The sequence below is a fragment of the Pteropus medius genome, unplaced genomic scaffold (genome assembly GCF_902729225.1).
Source record: "Pteropus medius unplaced genomic scaffold, Ma_sr-lr_union100, whole genome shotgun sequence".
NCBI lineage: Eukaryota > Metazoa > Chordata > Mammalia > Chiroptera > Pteropodidae > Pteropus > Pteropus medius.
Genome location: NW_024342473.1, coordinates 13,914,937 through 13,937,191, shown reverse-complemented (window position 1 = coordinate 13,937,191; position 22,255 = coordinate 13,914,937). Strand labels below are relative to the sequence as shown.

Below are 22,255 nucleotides of genomic sequence, written 5' to 3'. Positions count from 1 at the left end.
TGCTACGTGGTTCAGTAATAATCTCATTCAATACCCTAGAGTCAGGAGAGATCTAAGTTTAAATCCTAGCCTGATAAGGTAGGTGGTATGTTCTCCTGTTGCACAAATGAGAAAAATCAAGGTTCAGAGAGGTAAAGTAACTTGCCCAAGACCACACAGGCAGTCTGTAGTAAAGCTGGGATTTGTACCCAGGTTTGACCCCTGAGCCTGAGGGACAAATTCTTGTCTGTGTACTGAGGGGAGTGGTTCAGCTGCCCAAAGAGATGGTCCAGCCACAAACCTTCCTAGAGGGTAACACACTAGGAACCAGAGGGCTCATGGAAGAGGGCGGTTGCAGTGGAGCCAGGCCGGCTTGGCCAGGGTCTGGCAGTGCTTCCTGACCAGCAGGGAGCTGACATTTTCTCAGAGACATGTGTGGGCCCCAGAAAGGATCCTATGTCAGAGTTCGGGTGAGACATCAGAAATAATTTTATGACCCCAAACTCTGGAAACACTGCAGAGTTGGCTGGCTCTGAAGATGCTTTATAAAATCTTTCTCTAACAAATCTCTTCGAGATTGCAACTTGAGCCCGTGTTTACAAACCCCTTTAGACACACAGCCTTATCTTTACCCCATCTGGACTCCTTGCTCTCTAAAGTTGGGACTGAGTCCTTGTGCCTATGTTTCCTTATCTGTAAAATGGAGACAACGGCTTCCCACCTGTCTGCCTATCCCACACGGGGAATCTCACTGATTAAATAAGGTAAAAGGGAAGAAGCTGCCCAACCCAGCTCCACCCTGCGAGCTCTTCAAAACGACTTTTAGCACAATGATGTCCATATCTACGATCACTTGCTGGGCGCTTCCCTCGTGCCAGGCTATGCCACTTACGTCTGTGGCAGTAATGAAGGAGAAGGAAGGGAGGTCGGTGATGGCTTTTTGTTTGAGAGAAACTTTAAAGAGCCTTTGATTCTGGAAAAGAGAGAACCAGAGTCCACTGAGGGAGAGGTCACAACAGCAATAAACTGCCTATATGTAAAAGAAATGGGGGTCTCCCTTTGGCAGTGAGTAGGAAGGATGGTAGCAGGTTTGGGGCCTGGGGCATGGTCCCGCATCATGGCAGAGGTCAGGAGTCAAAGAAGCAGAGGTGACTGTTGCCTCACTTTAAGTCATTTACTTCTCTGTGCAGAAATTCCTCTCACTGTCCCCAAGCCTTACGTGAAACTCAGTTTACTCTGCAACCGGTCTCAGTGGTGAAAGAGGTACTCAGAAATGGGCCTGAGTTCACACCTGAGGCAGGATCACAGAGGGAGCACAGCTTTGTCTCAAAGGAAGAAGGGGTCCTTGAGTTCAAGGACCTGAGGCGTAGAGGAGGATATGAGCACTCCCCGGGGAGAATCAGAAAGGCTGGGTCGGGAACAGGACTTCCTGTTGCCCTCGAATGGAATGCTCATTATTCTTATTTGGACATTAACAGATGGGACCCCAGAAGGCTGGAAAACATGTGGTATTTCAAAAACACTGTGAGACAGGGATCATTACAATGAAGAAACAGAACCTATGAGAGCAAAGCTGCCCCCTGAGGTCCAACAGCTCACAGTAGCAGAGGGAGGGTCAAACCAGGGCATAGTCACCGCCAGGCTAAGGCTCGGCAGCCTCCTCCCTGGAGCCCCTCCTCCTGCCAGAAATGGCTCAGGTGCCCTTCCCTGCCTCCTCTCTCAACTGCCTTTCTCCCCTCTGTCTCCTCTCTCAGTAGGCAGGCTCCTCCAAAAAACTGGTAGGAACACTTCGCCTCCTAGAGCCACACTGCAGCCCCTCGGCAGCTAAATTCTCCTCTCCAGCTGGTGGGCCCTGCCTCAGGGTGCCAAATAAACCTCATCCCAAGAAGGGAAGGATATTTCATCACCCTCCAGGCCTTGGGGCCAAGCTACCAGGGGCCAGCAGCTCAGGATTCAAGATTAGGGTCCTGAGTCAGGCCTCAGGGCTACATGCCGGTGGGTGTGGGTAGACAGGGAAACAGATCTGGCCTTGGAGGTGGATTAGACACAGGACAACTTGGTTCTCAGCAGATTGTCCAGCAAACCACCAAGAGCACTGAACAACAATGTTGGAGGGGCCTCTAGGGTCACAGGCAGAAAGAAAATCCTAGGCAACTTGGCACCTTAAAGATTGCCCTGGACCAGGAGTCAAAAGTCATGGGTTTAAAGTCCAGCTGTGATACTTACACTGGCAAGTTACTTAAGTTCTGTAGCCTTCAGCTTCCTCATCTGCAAAATGGGAGAAATACTTACCATCCCTTAGGGCTGCAAAAAGATTAAACCAGGAAATGTCCCCTGTGCCTAGTGCAAGATACTCAAATGTCTCCCATGCAAGATACTCAATCCCTAATCCCTCGGTCAGAAAGCTCCTTTCCCTTCTTCCCACCCTGGCACTCCCTGAAGAGAACAGGATTGGCCTAAGTGAGCAGTGGCTCTGAAACTGGGCTTCTAAGATGTCCCTCATGGGATGTGAGAGGGGAGGGGGCTGGTGGGCCTGTGCCTACCCTTTCTTCCTCATTTTCCAAAACTACATCTTCACTTTGATCTGTTTGTATCCTGTTCCCCACTCTATAAAAATCTAATTTTTAAAAGATTTTCTGCTTAATAGTAAACTCTACTGAAGTAGACCAGGAATGGGCAAAGGCCAGATGGTAAATATTTTAGGCACTGCGAGCCAAGAAACAAAATCAAGTATATTATATAGGTACTTAAATAACAAAGGAGAAAACCAAATTTCAACACATTTTTAATTGATAAAGTTAAAAATATAATAAAAGTTGAGTTTTATTTTGTTTTGTTTTGTCTATTTTTTGTAATACGGATCTCCCAATGAGAAGAAAGAAATTTTTTTTTTTTTTTTTTTTTGGTTGGGAGAAAATATTTTGCTTAATTGGGATCCAAAGTTTGTGTTCCCTATCATCGAATCTATTGACCTGCTCCTCTGTAAAACTCATTCTTAGCTCCAGGGACATTCACAACCAGGTGGCAGGTGGCAGACAGATATGGCCACAGGGCTATAGTTTTTCATCCCCTAGACAAGACATTGTAGGAGCCCTTGCTGTTAAAGTTCTCTGGCTCTAAAACCTGTTGAAGGCTGCTTTGGGGTCTGGGACAATTTCGAGAAGAGAGGCTCTGAAGGCTGCAGTTATCACCTCTGTGAGAAGCCCTGGAAGCTGCAGGGTCTCCTACACCTCCCTTCAGCACTGCCAGAGACCTGGGGTGCTTGACTACAGCTGAGGTGATGGGTACCTCAGAGCCTAACTCCTACCACTGCCCTCAGCTCTTATCCCCCACACTTTGTTCTCCCCAGGGAGGGAAACAGCTCTCTCCTTTGCCTACAAAGCAACCCCCTCCCCAAACAGCTCCTCTCCCAACAGCAGTCTCAGAAAGCTTTCTTATGAATTCTGAAGGTAGAAACAAAGAAGTGGAACCCTTTGCTGGAGTTCAGGAGTTCCTAAAAGACCTTGAATCCCCTTTGCCTATGGGGAAAAGGAGACAACACCATCTGTCTACAGGGAAGAGCTATGTCTCTGGTCCTGGTCAGGTAAGTTTCCTGGACTTCATTTCCATCACTTATAAAATAGGAAGTATTATATTCACCTTGCATTGCTATTGGAACTTCAAATTATCCATGAAAATGACTGAAAATGAGATGTAAACACCATGAAAAAAATGTAAAGTAGCAGAAAAAATAAGGATTAGAATTTAAAAAGAAACAGAAAACTTCAACCACTTTAAATTTCCACAAAGCAAAAACAGTACTGTATCTTTATAAAACTGTTAAACTACCAAAAATACACAAAAACAAAGGAAGACTATTGGCAAAACCATAAGGAAATAAGCGCATGCTGGTGACCTGGTTCAGTATTTTCAGTTTCCACCATTACACAAATCAGTCATAACCTTTGACCTGGTTTTCCACCTCTGGGAAATAAGGCAGAAAGAGGAAATTAGACAAATATATTTGAAGAAACACTTATTTTTAGTGGCGAGAAACACTAAAGGGGAAAGTTAACACTAGGGGAAAGTTAAGTAAATTAGGAATGTCTATGTATTATCAAGTTAACAAAAGCATATGGACTATATCTATTTATTTTTTTAAAAGGCCAGTATTCTTCAAAAATATCAGTGTCATGAAAGCCAAAGAAAGGCGAAGGAACTGTCCAGATAGAGTGAGACTAAAGAGATATGACAAACAAATGCAACGTATGATCTGCACTGGGTCTTCAGGGAGAAAAACTACTGTAAAGCACACGAAGGGGAAAATCGACAAAATCAGAACAAGGATGAGAGTTTAGATGGGAATATTATCAGAGTTAAATGTCCTGAATTTGAAACCTGTACTGTGGTTATGAAAGAGAATATCCATGTCCTTAGGAGATACATAATGAAGTATTTAAGGATAAAGAGGCATAATGTGGGCAACTGACTCTCAAATGGTTCGGAAACACTATCAGATAGTCAGATAGACAGAGAGAAAGGAAGGAAAGAAGGAGGAAAGGAGGCAGGGAGGAAGGGAGGAAGGTGAGAGAGGAACAGGAAGAGAGATGGGGGGAGCGAAGGAGAGAGAGAAAAAGTGACAAAATGTTAAAATTGGCATATCGGAGTAAAGTGTGTATCAAAGTTCTGTTATTCTGAAAACTTCTCAATTAAATTTGAAATTATTTTGAAACAAAAAATGTTTTAAATTATATGGACACTGAACACATAAAAGATATAAGTAAAACAATGCTGAGTCAAAAAAACACCACAAAATGTACGTGCTGGGGATAGAGAAGAAAGTGTATACCATAGAAATAGGTATACAATGGTTTCAATAATCCCACACAATACCTCCCTCCAGCTCTTAAGAGTTTTCATAATGCAAACCGAGCTCAATGAGACATACCCCTCAGGGCAAGCGATTTGCTGTGTGTGCCAGCTTCTGACTGAAGCATGTGCAATGCAGCCACTTTGTTTGAGTGGCTTTGTGCTTTGTTTTCCTAACAAAGGGTAAGAAAAGCGCCTCTCTCCCTTATCCATGGCTTCTGTTATCCAGGGCCCTCTGCAGTCACCTGTCCTCCAGCAGCCCCATCCCTTCGACCCTCTCCACATGACCTCTTATCCAAGTCCAGGCCTGCTGCTCCTCAGTGCTGGCAAAGCCCTTTCTTACCTTAAGGTGGTTACCTGCCATTTCCCGGATTAGCCTGTGGGAGTTGCCCCACCCAAAGTGATAGCTTCCTCCTCTGAACTAAGAGCACATGTTTTGGGGGTCCTCCTAGTAGCTCATGACTTGTTCCATCTTCTCATATCATTAGCTTTTGAAGAGAGGACCCCTGGTGCTCCAACTGAGCCTTAAGCTCTTCTGGGGCAAGGCCTGACCCCTAAATCTCCTGTACCCCTCATGATGGCCATCACACAATGGGTGCCTGGGAAGAGTCATCGGAGTGTGATAATGACATAGAGTACAGACATGCACATACTCATCCGCACACACTCACCTTTTGGAAACCACGGACTTATTTAGGGCGCGGCTATGCTCCAAAAGTCTCCCTTGCCACTAACCTTGAGAGTTCCCTGGGTCTAGCACAGACAAACTTGGTGCTGGTGACAAGGAAGGCTTTCGGTGTGAGTGACAAGAGGCCACTATATAACTTCTCTGAGCCTCAGCTTCCTCATCTATGAAGTGGGAATGTGGTCCAGCTCACATTGTTCTAGAAGGATGGGAAGTACTCGACACGGACACTGACATGAGGGTGAAAGATACTTCACATATGTCGGTCACTTTCACTTTCTAGCAGCAGGAATCAGAAACGTGTGTGTGTCAGAGCAACACAAAATCCCAGCCTAGGCATAGGCAGGGCTCTGACCAGAGAAGTTTCTGCCTTTTATTTCTGACTTTCTCTGAGATTTGCTATGTTGCACAAAATGGAATTGCCCACATGGCTTCTTCTTCATAAAGTAGATCTATATTTCTTGAGCCAGTTACTTAACATTTTAGATATTGAGTTTCCTCATCTTAAAAATAGAAATAATAACTGCTTTATGGGGTGTTACAAGAATTAAATACAAGAATGTGTGTCCAGGAAATGGAGATAACTTTTGTGTTTTGTTTCCCACCGTGTGTTTGGGAAATCCTAGATGTTCATGGGTTCCAAGGCGACCGGGGGCTTGGCTGAGGTTTTCTGCCTCAGATTTAACTCAAGGCCAGTTCCAGGCAGCTCTGCACTTAACTGATGGGTTTCTGTGGGAGCTGAGCACTTATCAAGTAGAAAAGGCCTGGACTGGACACTATGAGGGTGGGGAGAGGGAATGGATGGATAAAAGATGAAGTACGCTGGAGCCCAGTCTAGAGGAACCTTCAGTCTAGCAGGGAAGATGAACAGGTGAACCCTTTTGTGTAACATGAGGTATGATGACATTAGCACTTAATAGAGATGTGAGACCAGAATAAGAGGTAATTAAATCAACAAAAGCAGGTGGGGTAGGATGGGGTTGGTCATGACTGGCTTAGCCAGGGAGACGGCATTTGGTCTCGACCTTGAAGGAAATGTTTAATTTTTCTGAGAGTGAGGGAACGGCAAGAGCAGAGAGAAATGACAGAAGTTTTGAGGATCTCAGAACTCTGTCTCAGAGCTGTAGTGATGCTCAAAATAGGAGAACAGATGTGGACCAACCTTCAAAGAGTTGACAGCCCAGTATAAACAAATGTGAGACAGGATAGGTCTAATCTTGTCCCTGGGCAACCCAGCGCCCTGAACGCTGCTCCTGCTCCCCTTGGCCTCCCTGACCTGCTCCGGCAGCTTAGCACTTGGGAAAATGTTAACTCTGAGCATATGTGTACCTCAAGTAGACACAAAAGCGGAGGGGATGTGTGGATGTGAGAAATAGCCATGGAAAGATTAGAAGGTAAGACAGAAATAAAAATAGCTCCTGTGTTAAGGCTGCTAATCTGTCTTCTTAAATTTTTTATTAAAAAAAACACACACACCCAAAATAAGTCTCATAGATCTATGTGCATGGCTGTAAAAAGATATTCAATGTATTTCATTAAGTGAAAAAAGCAAGTTGTAGATTGTTATGGTCGCGTGATCCCATCTGGGTCCACCATGTACACACTTGCTTAGAAAAGTTCTAAAAAGCAACAGAAGAAAATTATCAAAGTCTACCTGTGAGTGTGAGATGTGGAAGAAAAGCAAAGAGATTCTGTTTTTTACTTTAACCCTTCATAACTTTATACTATTTGCCATGCACAGCTTCTATACTTTTTTTTTTATTATTTGAAAAGAAATAGTAAAAGTCCCTTTGCTTCAGAGTTCATTTTGGAAACCCTTTTCCCAAGGACTGAGACAGACAAACCCAAACACCTATTACTATTCTATAGTGCTTTGTGGCTATCTGGCCTATAGCACCCAACCTGGATAAATCTAAGCTCTACACAATTTTTGTAGGTTTTTGTTTCTCTCCCAAAAGAGGTTGCCCTGGCTAAGCAGAATGTGTAACAGGTAATCTTAACCACAGAGGACCCCACTGGGAGACAGGTCTGGCAGGCGGCCCTATCAATATGGCCATCCTAAGGAATTCTTCAGCTCACAGAAAGAATGAAGCTTGAGAGCAGTGGATCTCTCCCTGGCCCAAGGCTTCTGTCTCTACAAAAGGAGATTCTGTGGGCTAAGTACCTAGCAGGGTGCCTTGCACGTGTGAGCCTCCTGTAAGTAGCTGGGCTTATGGCCACTATCTTCGCCAAGGAAGGAGGAGGAGGAGGATGGGATGTGTATGGTAATGGTGAGGTAAGCTCCCCCAGAGAGGTGGGGGCCGTGGATAAAAGTTCAATATGCATATAAATAGTTTTGTCTGTTTGTTTAAACTAGCACATTGTAGCTGAAAAGCTCTTTTAAGTTCCACCTCCAATATTGCTTGCTCTGTGACCTTGGACAAATCACTTCCGCATCTCTAGGTCTCACTTTCTTTGTCTATAACATGGAGATTTGGACTAAATTCTTGTTGAGATCTAGTTGGCCAGTAACATTTTATGATTTTATGTTAATATAATAATCTGATAATCTAAGTAAAGTAACAGAAGTATAGGAAAGAAGAAACCACCGATTATTACATGCTGCTTACGTTAAATTACCTTGTTTCCTTGGGCATACAGTACCCATCACTGGGCCTGTCTACCGGTGCCCTTCCCTTGGGGAACATCACTCCTTCCCAATGTTCACCTTCTGACTCTGACCCTGCTACTCTACCCTCAAGTTCAAACAGAAAAGACGACCCTACCATATATTCTCTCTCACTCCCCAGAGCATTCAAATTAAAGTATAAACTGAGTTTGTGCTTTGTGGGTCTTTATGGTGTGGTGGCCAGAGACCTAGACTAGGAGTCAGGCCAGTACCCACCCTGGTTTATCACCAGTTCACTATGTGACCTTAGACAAGTTACTTCCCCTCTCTGGTCTTAGCATCGTCTATAAAATGAGGGGTTGGATGGGTTTCCCTTTATGAGCCCTATTCTAATATCCCCCTGCTCATCCCTATGGTGGCTACCAAGGCTGGGAGAGTCCAGAACCTGCAGGCCAGCATTTCTCCAACTGCTCCAGCATCCCTAGCAGGCTGGTGTCAAAATATGAGTGCAGCCAAGTGTCTGCATTCAGCTCTGCGAGCCAGAAATCAGGCAAGACGCACAGGGTCAGGGGTAGTCCCTGCCGAGCGCAGGCCTCTCCAGCCAGGGCACGCTGTTCCCACCCAAAGCTGGATTCTGCAGCTTTTCTCCCAGATGTTCTCTTACTTTTAGGACAAGGACAGACAAGGCCCTCCAAAGGAATCAGAAACATGTGCTTGAGGGACCAGACCAGAGCAGGGGTTGGAGTTAAAGATTCCTTGTTGGTTAACACATGGTATTAGCTAAGGTATAACATACCTACAGGAAAATGCACATGTACATGAATAGCTTTATATATTTTCATGAAATGAGTGAAATGTGCACCCAGGTCAAGAAACAGAACAATGCTTATGCCCCAGAAATCCCACTTGTGCCGCCTTCCAGTCACTAGTTCCCCGGATAATCACTATTCTGACTTCTAGCACATCTGATTCATTTTGCCTGTTTTGAACTCTACACAAACGGAATTATACAGTATGGTCTATTTAAATCTGGCTTCCTTTGCCCAACATTATAATTGTGAGCTTCTTCCATCAGTACAAGTAAGAATGAAAAATGACTGCTATTCATTTTTTATTTTTGCATACGAAGGACTTAATGAGGACCTAAAATCAACGAGACAGCCCTGAGAGCAGGCTAGGATAGTCGCTGATAGTCAAGGAAGCAGATTTACATACAGCTCTCCCCAAAATAAGAATGACCCCTGTCCCAGCTTTCTTCCTGCAGAATCCCACACCTTCCCTGGCTCCGTAAATGGGAGGCAGGGCTTTGATGCCCCAAACTTACTTCAAAGGCCAGAAGCTCTTGTTCATTGAGCACTTACCCTGTGCCCAGCTCTATGAGGGACACCACAGACTCAGTATCTCTCTTAATCCCCACAACTGTGAGGTGGGTACTATTATTATTCCTATCTTACAGTAAGAAAACTGAGGCCCAGGCAGGTTGAATAAGTTGTCCTAAGGTTGCACAGCTAGGAAAGGGGCTGCAACCCCAATCTGTATGGCCCCTAAGGCCAAACCTCTTCTCTACTCTGTGTTGACAGGGAACTTGCCAGCTGCATCTGGCCCCCACCTATGTCTCCAACCTTATCTAGCACCGGCAGCTCCCATTCGGAGGCCACACTGGCCTCCTGCCAGCATCTCAAGCCCTTCCCCTCGGGGGTTTATATCCACACTGTTGCCTCTATTTGCATACTAACCCCTCAGTTCTCAAATTAATAGTCACTTCTCAGAGCGGTCTTCCCTCACCACCCAGTCTAACCCACACCCCTTATTCTCTCAGAGCATCCTGCTCTCTCCTTTCATAGCCCTTAAGCCATACTATAACGATTTATCCTTTTATGTTCCCTTATTCACTTGTTTAGTGCCTTTCTCCACCAACGGATCATAAGCTGCATGAGGGCAAGAATGTGTCTGTTGGTTTACCATTGCCTTGGACAGTGCCTGGCTCACGGTAGGTCCTCAATAGTATGTTAAGTGAAGAAAAGAAGGGGAAGAGAGAAAGCTAGAACTGTCCCTTCAGAAGCTAAGCAGTCATCCGGAGGTAGCTCTAGTTCCAGCCAGTTTATGGCCCCAGGTAAGACCTTCCCCCTCTAAGCCTCAGTTCCTTATTTATCAGATGGAGGGTCACTTAGAAAGAACCTCTAATGGCCTTCTAGCTCATATGACTGCTAGACCACAAAACCTAGGATATCAAACCATTCCAAAGGCCTCAGACCTCTGCTACCTCTTAACCACCCTATGTCCAGTTACTATTTTAGAAAAGCAGGCAGGGTGCCTTTAAGGCTCCCCAGGCTGTGAGGTACATGGGGCCTTCACACCCTGTAACAGGGAGGACCAGAAAACATGAGATCTCTTTCAGTTTTAATAGCCTTGATGCACGGAATGGGGGAGAGACAAGACTAGGAAGGAATAATAGATGAATTCCCCCAGACACTGCTTTTACTTCCTTCTTCAGAGTCTCCCCGACCCAGCTTCTCAGTTCTCAGCCCACTGAAACACTAGTCCCATCCAACTCTGCCCTTGTCATCTGCACAGCTGCTCCCACTGCCAGCTGGAGCTCTAAGAGGGCAGAAACTATGTCCTTCTTATCTTTGTACCCATAGTACTTAGCAGAGACACCCCATCCACACACACACACACACACACACACACACACACACACACACACAGGACATGGCTGAGGTGAGGCCACCAAATCAAATGCCATTGGCAGGATCTGCTGCTGAGGATCCAACTTTCTCCCTGGTGTCACCGAGGTCAGGAGAAGTGCCTGAGATAAAGAGAACCTGGCTTCCCATTCAGAGGCAGACTCCAACTGACCACCCCCAGCCTGTCCTCCTTCTACCCCTTCACCAGGCCCCAGATTGCCAGTGTCAGATGGTCTCTGACATAAGGCGCAGGAGTCATCCCTCTCTGGGATCTCTGCATCACTTCTGCCCCTATCCAGCCAGCCGACCAGTCACCCAGGACTAGCAATGCCTAAACTTGAAGCAACTTTTTCTTTCATTCTTCTCAGAGTAAGGCTTTAGCTTTGAAGCTCTTTCTGCTTTGTCTTTAAAAGAAAGTAAAGAATTAGTCCTGACTCGAGAGCTCTATAAAGGGGAAACGCATCGTGTTTTGTTTCTTGGATACAGTGGAGACCCTAAACTCCCAGGTTTTTACTCTGCTGGGTGTATGAAAGAGTGAGGCTGGTGCATTGGTGAGCAAGTGTGAGTGTGCAAGTGCTGTGGTCATAGGGGACAGCACAACAGGTATGCAGTTACAAACTGGACTGGCCGGGCCATGGCTATGTCATTTGCCGGCTGAGCAACTTTGGGCAACTTGCTTAAATGCTTTGGACCACAGTTTCCTCATCTGGAAAACATGAGTAAAAATAATTCCCATTTCATGCATTGTTGTGAGAATTAAACTTCAGTAAAACACCATCTAAGTATTAGCAGTTGTTAGAAACGGAAGGCAAAAAGAGTGCTTTGGAAATTCTTCGTTTCTCCCCAAACAGTAGCTATTTTCAAATCTCAGAGGTTAACACCGGCTGCATCCTGGGTTTAGCAAACCTGAAAACGCACCCAATAACTCAGATCCTGGGAATCTTCACGACTAGGTTCGCGTGGTTTGTTACTCAATGCAAATCCACTTTCAGGAGGATTACTTCACCTCCCATTCAGGCTCTGAGCTTATGAAACAAAATCCTGGGAGCCATGGAGAATGCCAATTGGGGCTCGGAGAAGAAAACCCACGGGTCAGGTCTCAGTCCAGAGCCTAAAGAGGGCTTTCTGAGAAAAGTAACAGATAAACTAAAAATCATTTGGATCCACCATAACTCTTAGCCAGAATATACTGAATACCCAGAACTCGACAATTCTAGCCCCTCTGGCAAGGTTTTATTTCCAGGGATGACTATTTGTAGAGCCACCTGTGAAGATGAATAAACCTCAGGATTGTTTTTAAAAGCTTCCCACAAGCTCGTGCCCTATGAGATCAACTGGCAGGTGTACCAAGAGAAGCGTATTCTTGGCTCCATCTTGCATCCCCTCCACCTCTCACAGCCTCTTACCTTCCCAGCTCCTCTCCAATGTCGTAAAAGTCTTCCACCTTTTGCTGCTTGAAAGTCTCCATGTTTGGGCTCCTCATTGAGGCCTGGAGCATAGAGGCCTGAAACTGAAGACACCTGAGATTAGGACAGATGTGTAAACTGGCACAAGCCTAAGAGTCTGCCCTAAAAGTAATCGGCTGAAGGGACTTAATAATTTTACAATGATCCACAGCCCTAGTTCCTCAAGAAATGCCCTCTCCTATGACCTACTGACACTGTATAATTCTTATTTGATTTAGATTAATTCAGATTTGTTAAGGAGACATAAAGAGTCCTTACTTCTTCAGATCTGTTCTGAACTAGTTCAGAGAAACAGAGCTATCCCAACTTCGAAATTTGTTCTCAGGAAATTCAGGTCCACTGAGAAAAGAAGCCGCCGTGATGTAGGAGGTAAAGCACTCGTTTCTGAGTCAAAAGATCTGGGTTCGAGTCCCAGTTTTGCTTGGGTAAGTTATTTAAACTGTGGAAGACTAAGCTTCCTTGTCTGTAAAAGAGGCCGACGCTATAAAAAAACCAACCACAAATAATGAAATTATTTTGTAACCTATAAAATATAATTGAAAGGTAAGGGATTGTCATGATCTCAGCTCCCTCAGGGGCTGTGCCACCGAATGCGAGTCTGAACCAATTTATTCGTAAACTCTCACTCATCACCCCAAGGGAAAGGTGGGCGGGAATGGAGTGACAAATTACAACAGGCATCAGGAGTCAGGAGCCTGAGGTTCTAGTTTCAGTTTTGTCCACAGCTAGCTCTATGACCTCATCTGTTATCAGAGAAGCCTCAGTTTCCTCATTTGTAAGATGGAGCTAACTAACTCTGCCTGCCCAGGGCACCTTAGTGAGAACCATGGGACAACCCTGAGCCATGGGGAGCACTCACCACTCTACTAGGAGAGACTGTTTTCATCTTGCCGTGGGATCATCACCCTGCCCCAAGGAGCTCATACATTCCTGGGACAACCACATGCCACCCTGGACAGCACCCCAAGGGCAGGGCCCAGGAGACAGCCTGCAAATCACAAAGATAATACCAGCTGCCTGTGGATGTGTCTTATAAGAGTCATGAACACAGGCCTCTCAGAGCTCATTTTGGCTAGTGATGACAGTTTTTCTTCTGCCTGCCAATCAGATACCAACCACGCCCAGGCACCATGAACCCCAAAAGACTGTTTTCACCAGGCTGGGTAGAGGCACCATTACATAAAGATGCATCTTGTCAATGCCAAATGGCTGGACTCTCAGGCAATGTGTATGTTTCACCCTCTTTCCTTCACCTTTGCCCTCTGAAAACCAGAGCTCTGTTACCAAGATGCCACCAGCCTTCCTCCCTTCCACTGAGGCACACACACCCTGACTCTCGGGGTCGCCTGCCGACCTCCTGCATATCAGCGCTCATGGTCCATCACACATCCTCCTCCCTACTTGGTCTTCACTCTGTGGTAGGCCAGGGCCAGGTGAGCATGGGATACTAAAAACAGCAGGCTCTAAGAGCCCTGGTTCTAGGCTAGTCTGGGCATATGTGTGACTCACAGCCAGTTGGCACCCTCCCTGAACCTCGTTTGGTTCCCTATATCTGTAAATAGGGGTGATATCATCTATATCACCTACTTCGCACATCTGTGTGAGGATCCATTGTGATAAGGGAATAAACTGCTGAGCAAATAAGGATGATTATTACTATTATTATTTGACTCATCCCAGGCTACTCTTTGTTTCTACTTCCCACAGCCATTGAGATAATCAATTCCATTCCTTTCTGAGAAGAGGTTTGGGGATCTTCCTGGCAAATTTGGCTTGACCAGCATCAGAAGCTCAACAAGCACTCCTCATCACGCCCCACCCTCATCCTGGCAAATCTCCTGAGAGGAGCCCAGAGGGTGGCAGGACGACTACCCATCATCTTCTTTGTGCTTAAAAAATCCTTCCAAATAAACTGTTTGGGTCAGGGTCTTGGGTGGAGGTGGCGGGGCGGTGGGGCGGAGGAAGGGAAGGTTCTAACTTCAGTCAGCTAAATGGAAGAAGAAAATTCCAAAAGCTCTGTTAGAAGATACCCAGAGTGGTCCCAGGAACAGCTAAGATTCTCCTTGGGCACAACAAGGCCAGGGCCATTTGCTAGCAGGAGCTGAGCTGGATTTGAAGCAGCCTCAGCTCCCAGCTCCTTGGGCTCCACATTCTGGGTAGTCAGGGTAGGGGCAGGGGAGCCCCCAAGGACAAACTTGAGCCATCGGTTTGGCCTCAACTCACCTTCCTGGCTTCTAGAATTTTCACCCCTACCATATCTCAGCTCAAGCAGGGTCCTTTTCAAGGGAGGTCCACCTTCCTAGTGCCTCAAATGCTACCATCTATGTGAGGCTCTATGACCCTTTTTTTCACCCAAACTGATGAAAATTCTCCACCTCTTTTAAATTCACAGAGAGGGCTCTTCATACATTTTTAGGGTTACAGCTTATCACATTCTGGCTCATCATAATTTATGTCTGTGTTTAACCCAGAGGGAAAGAGCATAGATTCCATAGTCATAAGGGCCAAGGTTCAAATCCCGGCTCTACCACTTACTAGCAAGCATTGAGCACAGGACAACTTTGCTGAGTTTCAAACTACTTACATGGAAAATGAGTTTAGACAATGACTAATATTGCTGAATGAGTACGTGGGGTAACTAGAACTCTCAAACACTGAGACAACCACTTTGGAAAACTGTTGGACAGTTTCTATGGACATACCTAAGAGAAATGCATGCAGATGTTTTCCAGATGGTCCATGTTAGAATGCTCACAGTAGCACTATTAGTAATAACTAAAAATTGGGTGAGAGATTGTGCCTGGAAGTAAAAAAAAAAGGGGGAGTTCTAGGTGCTGACAATGTTATTTCTTGATCCGGGTGGTGGTTAGATGGGTATACAGAATATATACTTATTTTGTATGCAAAGTTTTACATAAGAAAAAATGAATCTTATACCTACTTTATGAGAGAAATGAGATGTCACATGAGAAATGTTTTCAATAACGTTTGGATGGTCCCAACAAATGCAAGTTCCTTACCTCCTGCCTATTATTGTCGTAGAATCCCATAAGGGCAGGAGTTGTGACATTCTCACCTCGGTCCCCTTGTAGTAGCTTGTATACAGCAGACACTCCATAAATGATGATACCTCATCAGGTAAAAACAACTGATAACAACTTAAAGCCCTTTCCTTACATCTCTCCCCAAGATGAATTTGTATTTTACCAGTTTAGAGACATGAAACTAAAGGGAAAAAATTCTGAGGTAGAATTAGAGTCACCAATTAGGCCCCATAGAAGGACCCAGAGGTAGAGGCACCTTTCTGGTCCTGAAAAGATGAAATCACAGCTACAACTTTTAGCCAGAGGCACAAGCCACCAGCTGCAGACATCCCAGGATGATGCCCCTCTTAACGCCCACATTTTCTTAATGGGCTCTCTAGAATTCACGTTCCTGCCCCTGCCCCAACAGTAGGCAACACTTCTGAGGGTTAACATATTTCCTAGAACCTCACAGAAAGGAGCCCCAAAGACCATGTAGCGGATTTTTAGATTCTGTTTCAAGAGCCACCAGTGTGAGGAAGGGGAGCCAGAGCAGTTTTCCTTTATCCATACTCTATGTTAGGGTTCCGTATAAGAATTCATTGGGAAGGGTGTCTGAAAATCACTGCCATCTTGTATAATTCACTTGTTTTACAAAACAAGGAAATTGAGGTCCAGACAGTGGAAGGGACTTACTAAAAGTCACATATCTAGCCCTCTCCAGCTGTTCTTCCCAGGCTTCTGTTGACAGCACCCCCAACCCTCCAATGGTGGCGCCAGGGTTGAGGAAGTCAGTGGCCTCCTGAGGGACAACCTAGGAGGAGGCCTCCAGGGCTGGAGGATAACCCCACAGGGGAATCTCAACCCTACTAGGCCCTCTCCCCCACTGGCCCCAGCTCACTCTGCTGAATGCTTGGAGACCCTCATCACACCTCACCTAGTGTAAGTCAGTGAAATGGGACCATTGCAAAGGAGCAGGTATGATTGTCCCCTTACACCTTCCACCCCACCCCTGCAATTTGGAATCATCACAGGATGAGGAGGCTGCCAGCAGAAGGGAGGGGGCCCTGGCATTACAGAGCCCCTCCAGGCATTTGAAGTTTTGACCCAATCTCTGATAAGGAAGCTGGGGCTCAGAAAAGATTAGCCACTTGCCTAAATTGACATGAGAAAACTCCATCTTTCTGGGGATGGGCCAGCTCCACTGGGCAGCCTGATTGTTCACCCCCACATCTAACAACTAGGGAGACTTCAAGGAGGTATCAGGGTCAGTTCAGGTCTCATTCCTGCCAGCTGGAACTTGCCCCAGACCAGCACACACCACATCCACCCACTCTTGTGCCCCCTGCCCAAGCCTCTCACAAAGCTGAATTATTAGTGGGGCCACTTTAGGTGTTAAAAACATATCCTGGAAGATGAGTGGTTTGAGAATAGGACTCCGAAAGTTTTTGTGAAGGAGCCAAGGCACCAGCACTCCTCAGTCACCAAGACTCTCCCAGGAATATCTTACACAGAAGCACTTGGGAAATAAGCGTCAGAAACTACAGCAGCCCCCAGTTGCCCTCCATTGGATTCTAAAGTACAAGGTATCAGGGGCTGTGCTCTCACTGTACCTGTCCCCAGTGACCTTCCCACCTGCCTCTAGGCAGCCAGTGATGGCCCCCTTCTTCCAGTGTACACCCCTAATCTACCGCTACCTGTGTGACCTCCATGCTCATCTCTCTGGGCCTCATTGACTCCTTCATAAAGTGGGAATCCTAATTTCCACCTCATGGAATTACAGCGAGGATTTGCCAGACCATACATACCATAAGACAACCCCAATACCTAGCCCAGAGTTGGAATCACCAATACTCTTCTATGCCTTTCTACGGTAGCCTACACAGACCTACTGGCTGCCCCCATGCCCACACTAGCTCTGCCCCAGGCTAGACTCCTGATGATGAGGTTCACGGCTTCATTCTGCCATGTAGGAAGCTGCCTGTGCACGGGAACAGCCTCCTATTATCACCTCTTGCAGCAAGCGGGGAGACGGAGGTATGCGAGACGACTGATGCCAAGAAGACCTAGCTCCCCTCTTCCCAGAAATCTAGGGCGCTCTCCTCCGCCAAGGGACCCTAACTCGATGGAAGACTGTCTCCCATCTCCTCCCATGGTACCAGGCCTCTGCCCGCCGCCCCTTCCCTCCGGTCAAAGTGCCAGGCTTCAGAGCGCGCCCTGGGGACGCGGCGGGCAGGTCCTGACGATCCAGTGCCGGCCACAGCGCTCAAGGCCATGGCGGGCCATACCCGGGGGCGGCGTCAGGGACCGAGGTGGCTGCATTTGAGAACACGAGAGTGCGCCCCGGGGCAATTTGCCGCCGCCAGCCTCACCCCTGGGAGGCCGCTGCGGTCCGGCCGCGTGCTGCGTCCCGCCCGTCGAGCTCGCACACGGGCGCTACTCACGGCGGAAGGCTGCGCTGCGGCTGGCGTGGGGGACACGGGAGTCACGGGGGCGCAGCGGGGCGCGCGGCGATCCGCTCGGCTCTCCTCCCTGCGCGCCGGGTGCCCTCCCACTCGCCCGCGGAGCCACGGAGGAGCCGAGGGGGCGGAGCGGCCAGCCCTGTCCCAGGCGCCGGCTGGAGGCGCGCCCGGCTACCCGGGACAGGGCTCGGGGCGCCCCCTGCTGGGAACCCCCGGGACAGCCCTGGGAGGAGGGCCCGAAGCCTCCTCGCCAGGTCCCGGCGTTTACCTCCAGAGACCTGGCAAGACTCTCCCGGCGTCCTTACCCTCTCTGCCACTCGTGTGTTGAGTGGCCTTGGGCAAGTCAGCTAACCTCTCCAAGCTTTGTCTGGAAATTGATTTAAATGAGCTAAAATATGTGACATAGCCGGGTACAATCACTCGGAAAATGGGATTTCCTTGCCCCCACCCCAGTCCCATCACACACCGTGAGATAGGAAGCCCCACTAGGGAATAGGCCCTTTCCTCCTTGTCACTCAGCATGCTCACCGCACAGACTCTTCTGGGAACCTCACCACCCACATTTTACGGCGCGGTGGGGAGTGTGACGGAGACAGACACTATCTGCCTCACCACCACCCCCCAGCTTGGGAGCGGCCTGGCTTCGCTTGGCCTCTGTGCCCTCAGCCTTGGCATGGTTGGTGAGTGAAGTCCCGCATCACTATCAAGCCTTCCCTAACAAAGGACTTGAGAGTGGATTCCCCCTCTCCTCCTTACCCCAAAATCTCAGGAGGAAAAAAGGAATGAGAGGGTGGGGGAGGAAGGAAGCAGAAACAGAACTTCAGCCAAGTTCAGTTTTCTTACTTCAAGGCAAGAGACTGTTTAGTGAAAGAAAATGGAAGCCTCTTCCCAGAGCTTCCATTCCCGAGTCACCCAGCGAGCTTCTCAAGACAGTCCTAGAGGAAAGAGCATTAGATTTAGAGTCCCGCCGTTGGGGTCACAGCACTGCTCTGCCATTCCTTGTGTATGGTCTTGGGCATGGTACTTGAGCTTTTCCTTCATTAATAAAGTGGGGGAAACACGCCTTCAGACAGCATCTAATGGAGCTATTATGAGGCTGAAATGAGAGAGTAAGATGCACCTAGAGGACCAATTCCAGAGTAAGCCCTTTAGCCTTTCCCACACGGAGTACTGACAAGTACAGATGAACCTTGCCTTCCAGCTAACCAGTATTTCAGGGCCTGGGACAGCCTAGGGAAAGGTCCCAGAACTTTCCTGTTTATAAACTACAACATCTCAGGACAGTGCAGGCTCTAAGCTTCCTCTCCCAAGAGCACTGTGCTACTTGGAGTAATCATCCAAGACCAGAGGTGGCTTCCAAAGTCAGCAGGTAAGGGGAACATCTGCTGAGGCTTCACCAGTGCAGAAAGGCCCTTCTCCCTCAGACCACCCTCAATCCCCCCACACCCATTTCCAGTTATCTATTAATGTGTAACAAACCACCCTTGGTATCTTGAAACAACATTCTTGTTAGGCTCACAAATTCTGAGGTCAGAAATTCAGATAGTACACAGCACATGTGGCTTATCTCTGCTCCACAATTTCTGGGGCTTCAACGGGGAAGACTTGAGTGGCTGGAGGATGAAATATTCTGGAGGCTTCTTCATGCAATGGTCAGTGCCTAGGACGTGATGAAGCCAAGGCCAGGCTCAGCGGACACTGCTGGAGCACCTACATGTAGCCACTCTCTCCATTCCCCTCTGAGCCTCAAGATGAATACATAACTTGCAGCAACAGTATCCCCTTGCATGAAGCAAAACAGATATTTTTGGAGTTGGTACTTGGAAAAATATAGAGAACATTGCAATTGAAAAGGTCATTGTCAATCATCCCATCCAGCCTGGTTATTTTTCAGATGAGGAAACTGAAGCTCAAAGAAGAGAAATTACTTGCTCAAGGTCACATAGCTAGTGAGAGGCAAAGCTAGGAATAGAACCAGGCCTCCTCCAGATTCACAATTTGGTGCTCCTTCCACTGTATCTGCCAAATGCAATTGCCTATAGAAGTACCATCTGGAAATGCATTTATGCTTAAGATTGAATGAGTTTATTACCTAAGAGCAGCGACAGAATACTGAGCACTGAACAGGAAACCAAGGCAGCTGTGGGCAGAGAAGGAGAGGCCCTGAGTGTGGTGGCAACAAGGACGCCTACTCCAGAACAAAGCCAGGAGAAGGTCCAGTTATTAAGAGCTAAGAATTATGTAACTCTTCTAGTTCCTGCCTGATTTCCACAGTTGACTAAATAGAGCCTAAATGCCTCACCCTCGCAGTTAAGACTCCAACCTGCATGTCCCCGCTACACAAGCACATCCTCTGCCCTCTTGTGCATGCACATCTAGCTCTTTTGCCAGGTTGGATTATTGGCTGTATCTGCCTCCATGCCTTTGATTAAGCCATTCTACCATCACATCTCTCAACCCATCCCACAAAATCCTATCAAAGGGCCTTCAAAGTATCATATCTTCCATGGAAACTTCCCTGATCTGCCCTCTAGATGGCTTTCTCCCCTGAGGACTACCACTTTTGGTTTGTACCTAACTGGCATTCTCCTTTTTCTATTCTAGTTATGATTAGTGTCCACTTCCGTTTTCCTCAAGGACAAAAACAATGTGTTATTCTTCTTTGTACCCATGCAGTGCTTGATATCCCAAACCTAATAAAGTTTGTTAAATTGAATTACTAGAATGTAAACTCCACAAGGTAAGGGACCATAACTGTCTTATTTCCTGTTGTTCTCCAAGGGTGCCCAAGTGCCTGGCACTTAGTAATCTCGTGTTGAATGGAGAGATATATAATTAATTTTAATAGCCGCCACATATTACATTTCACCTAGCATATGCCATCTCAAAGCCAGGAGCTTTACTTCAAGGTCAATATTGTTATCCTCTTTTACAGAAGAGGTAACTGAGGCTTAGGAAGTTGACTTGCCCAAGCTCACCCAACCTGTAAGTGGCTGAATCATGATGTGAATCTTGCCAACCCATCTCCAAAGCTCAAGCTCTTTCTGTTTCCCCCCAGTGCCTGCCCTCAACTGAAACTTACAAGTGTTCTAAAATGATATTAGTATAAGGATTCTCAGCTCTGGCTGTCCAACAGAATTGCCCTGGGAGTGTTTAAAAATCCCTATGCTCAGACTGCACCTCACACCAATTACATCAGAATCTCTGGGAATGGGGTCTGGGCAGCAGTAATGGTTAAAACTCCTGGGTAATTTCAATATACAGGATTGGAACCAGTTTGTTCATGTCACAGAGACCTGAGGAAACGAAGGCATCCTCCATCAACCCACCAATGTGCAAACACATCTGAGCACCTGCTTTGTGCAAGACACTCCAAGGGACTGTGAGATAGGTAAGTTACAGGAACTAGAAGCTTCCATGGGATGAGAAGACAAGCCCATGGGAAAGATGTAACCATGGCAGGCACTAAATTTCATCGAAAGTGGTGATGTCCTAAAGCGTACTTTGGTGTCTGGGAAGTTTACAGAGCTCAACAACCTGCTGACAAGGAGGCAGGGCCTGGATGAAGCTGCTGCGTGTGTCGGTCCAGGCAGCTGGCACTAGGTTTGGCCTAAAGGATGCATAGTGTGAGGGCTAAATGTGGGGACTCGGATGCCAGATGCTTGAGTATGGATCCAAGCACACAACTTACTGTATGATCTACGGCAAGCTTCTTGATCTCTCTGTGCCTCATTATCCCCATTGGTTAAATGGAACTAAAAATAGCATTTATCTCATAAGTTATTATAAACATTCAATTAGTTCTGGATATGTGTGAAGGACTTAGTGTCTGGCACATGATAAAGTGCTCAATGAATATTAGTTATGTTTATTATTCCTTTAATGTCTGATGTGAGCTCCTCTAGAGGAGGAAATGGATCTCACCCATCTTTGTATCCCACCCATCTCCAGCCTGGCCCAGAGCATGTTCTTAGCAAGTATCAAATGAAGCCTGGAATGCAGGCTTCTTGTTAATGGGTCCAGTGCTGAATTCTTTCTTAGGCTATCAGGGCAGGCCAGGAGAGGAGATCGGTGGATCCTTCCTAGCTGGCTCACCCCTTCGGAGGAAGGCAAGCAAGAACCCTCTTCCTCCCAAAGGTGGCCTGGTGGCCTGTCTTCTCAGCCATTCCTGGCCCTGCCCACCCTACCTTGTGCCCTCTGATCTCCCACACCCAGCCAGGCAGGGTCAGGGGTGTGGAGCAGGCCTGGCGCCCTTCCTGCTTCCTCCCTGAAGAGGTCAGCTGCTCTAACCTCTAGCCCTCTAGCCTGCTAGACTCAGCAAGGCCTTTACCCTACCACAGGGATGGGGCAGGGAAGGGGAGGAAAAAGGAAAGGGGCTGGGGCATGGGAGGCCTTGCCTTTCCCTGGAAGCCCTGGAGAGTGGGGATTCCTGGATCTCTGTGCACTCTCCTGGGTACCTCCTGGAGCCAGATGCTGGCTCAGTGCCTAGAAGTGTCA

General features: G+C 47.2%; 1 protein-coding gene across 6 annotated transcripts in view; it reads right to left on the bottom strand.

Annotated features, from left to right (window-relative positions):
• The window catches only part of DAPK2 (death associated protein kinase 2), a 118,817-nt gene that overhangs the window by 82,789 nt on the left and 13,773 nt on the right, over positions 1-22,255 (bottom strand). The window contains exons 1-2 of one of the 6 annotated variants that reach the window (XM_039865335.1): positions 17,669-17,903; positions 12,214-12,317 (exon numbers count right to left, since the gene is read on the bottom strand). In XM_039865335.1, the coding sequence (XP_039721269.1) occupies positions 12,214-12,305 (92 nt within the window). In that variant the 5' untranslated portion in view covers positions 12,306-12,317; positions 17,669-17,903. Of the gene's footprint in view, positions 1-12,213; positions 12,328-17,668; positions 17,904-22,255 lie in introns of those variants that run through there. The other 5 variants (XM_039865336.1, XM_039865334.1, XM_039865338.1 and 2 more) reach the window with 5 other exon arrangements.